The sequence below is a fragment of the Hibiscus syriacus genome, unplaced genomic scaffold (genome assembly GCF_006381635.1).
Source record: "Hibiscus syriacus cultivar Baekdansim isolate YM2019G1 unplaced genomic scaffold, ASM638163v2 tig00112289_pilon, whole genome shotgun sequence".
Classification (NCBI taxonomy): Eukaryota; Viridiplantae; Streptophyta; class Magnoliopsida; order Malvales; family Malvaceae; genus Hibiscus; species Hibiscus syriacus.
Genome location: NW_024063295.1, coordinates 611,170 through 612,529, shown reverse-complemented (window position 1 = coordinate 612,529; position 1,360 = coordinate 611,170). Strand labels below are relative to the sequence as shown.

Here is a 1,360-nt window from a genome sequence, read left to right as displayed (position 1 = left end):
GAGCAAAATTTTAACGAGCTTAACGAGTAACAAATCGAGTCGAATAACAAAATCTATTAACAAGTACAAGTCGAACATTACTCAACTCGCTATCGACTCACTGGATAAGCACCCCTAGATCACTCGATAAACACCCCTATTAGAGACAATATTGTTAAAATGAATAACCAAACTCTTAATATTTTTAGTAAAATGAATACGAAAGACATAAAAAGAAAGTAAAAGCCATAAAAGAAAAATCAACCTCACAATATTTTCTATTAAAAGTTGACACTATGCCCCGAACATTCTTGTTTTCTGCTAAGAATAGTTTGGCATTTCAAGCATATAAACGTATCATAAAAAAGGAAAATAGAAATTTCTCAAACTTATAGGACTGAAACTGCAATTTCACAGCCTTAAAGACAAATCAACCTGACTAAACTCATCTTCAACGTTCTCAGTTCCATATTCAATGGAAACGTAGTTAACATCTCTTCCTCCATATCTCATTTCTCCAGCAAACCCACCGGCTCGATTTTGTTGTTCGAACGGAGCCGTCGGTGACTGCAGACGTTGACCTTGATCCCTAACAACCGAGCTTAGCTCCCTGCTTTTCTTGGCAAGAGTCCGTTCTAGTTTGTGTGCATTTTGGTGCCCTCCAAGTGCTTGTGAGCTATAGAACTTCCTTTTGCAATAATTACAAGAGAAAATTCGAGATTCCGCAGGGCTGCGGGGCGACGACGATGACGATAATGGTTCGAGGAGGAGCTCTAGGTTTAGTTCATTGTTGGGTAGGCTTAGACGAACAGAGGTGTTGAGGTGATAATCCATTGTGTGTGAGAGGAAATTGCAGGCTGAGAATGGAAGAGTTTATAGGCAAACCAAAGTGGCTTATGGGAGATAGTGTAAAGGAAGGATATGGTAAGGATTATATCATGAGGTGCAAAGGTTCATTGTTCCTGCAACTGCAAATAGTACGAGTTAAAAAAGAGATGTCCTATGGGAAGAGTGAGACAGTTATGTGCAAAGATCAGTGGCGAATCCAAGAGTTGTCGCGTCCATTCATGGCAATATTCTAATCCTTTGTCGGTCCAAGCAAATAAATTTCAGGCTGTTTCGTTGTATACTCAAACAAATAAGAAAATCAAACATTCATAATGCTAAAATTCATCGAGGTTTTGATAAACAGTCACCATTTATGTTATTATTTTGAGCATTTTAACTTCCAATAATTTATTTTAAGGTAAAAATATTTTTTATTAGATGAAAACTATTAATTGACTAATAAATAACGCTTGTTGTTGACATGAAAAATTATGTGTCTAGAGTGGTGATGTGTCATTATCATGTCACTACTTATGAGCACGTGATATTTGTC

General features: G+C 36.9%; 1 protein-coding gene across 1 annotated transcript; it reads right to left on the bottom strand.

Annotated features, from left to right (window-relative positions):
- Positions 1 to 353: 353 nt before the first annotated feature.
- On the bottom strand, positions 354 to 813 carry LOC120177510 (zinc finger protein 2-like). Its single transcript, XM_039183636.1, has one exon. The coding sequence runs from the start codon at positions 811 to 813 to the stop codon at positions 391 to 393; it is 423 nt and encodes a 140-aa protein (XP_039039567.1). The 3' UTR covers positions 354 to 390.
- Between the last annotated feature and the right edge of the window lie 547 nt (positions 814 to 1,360).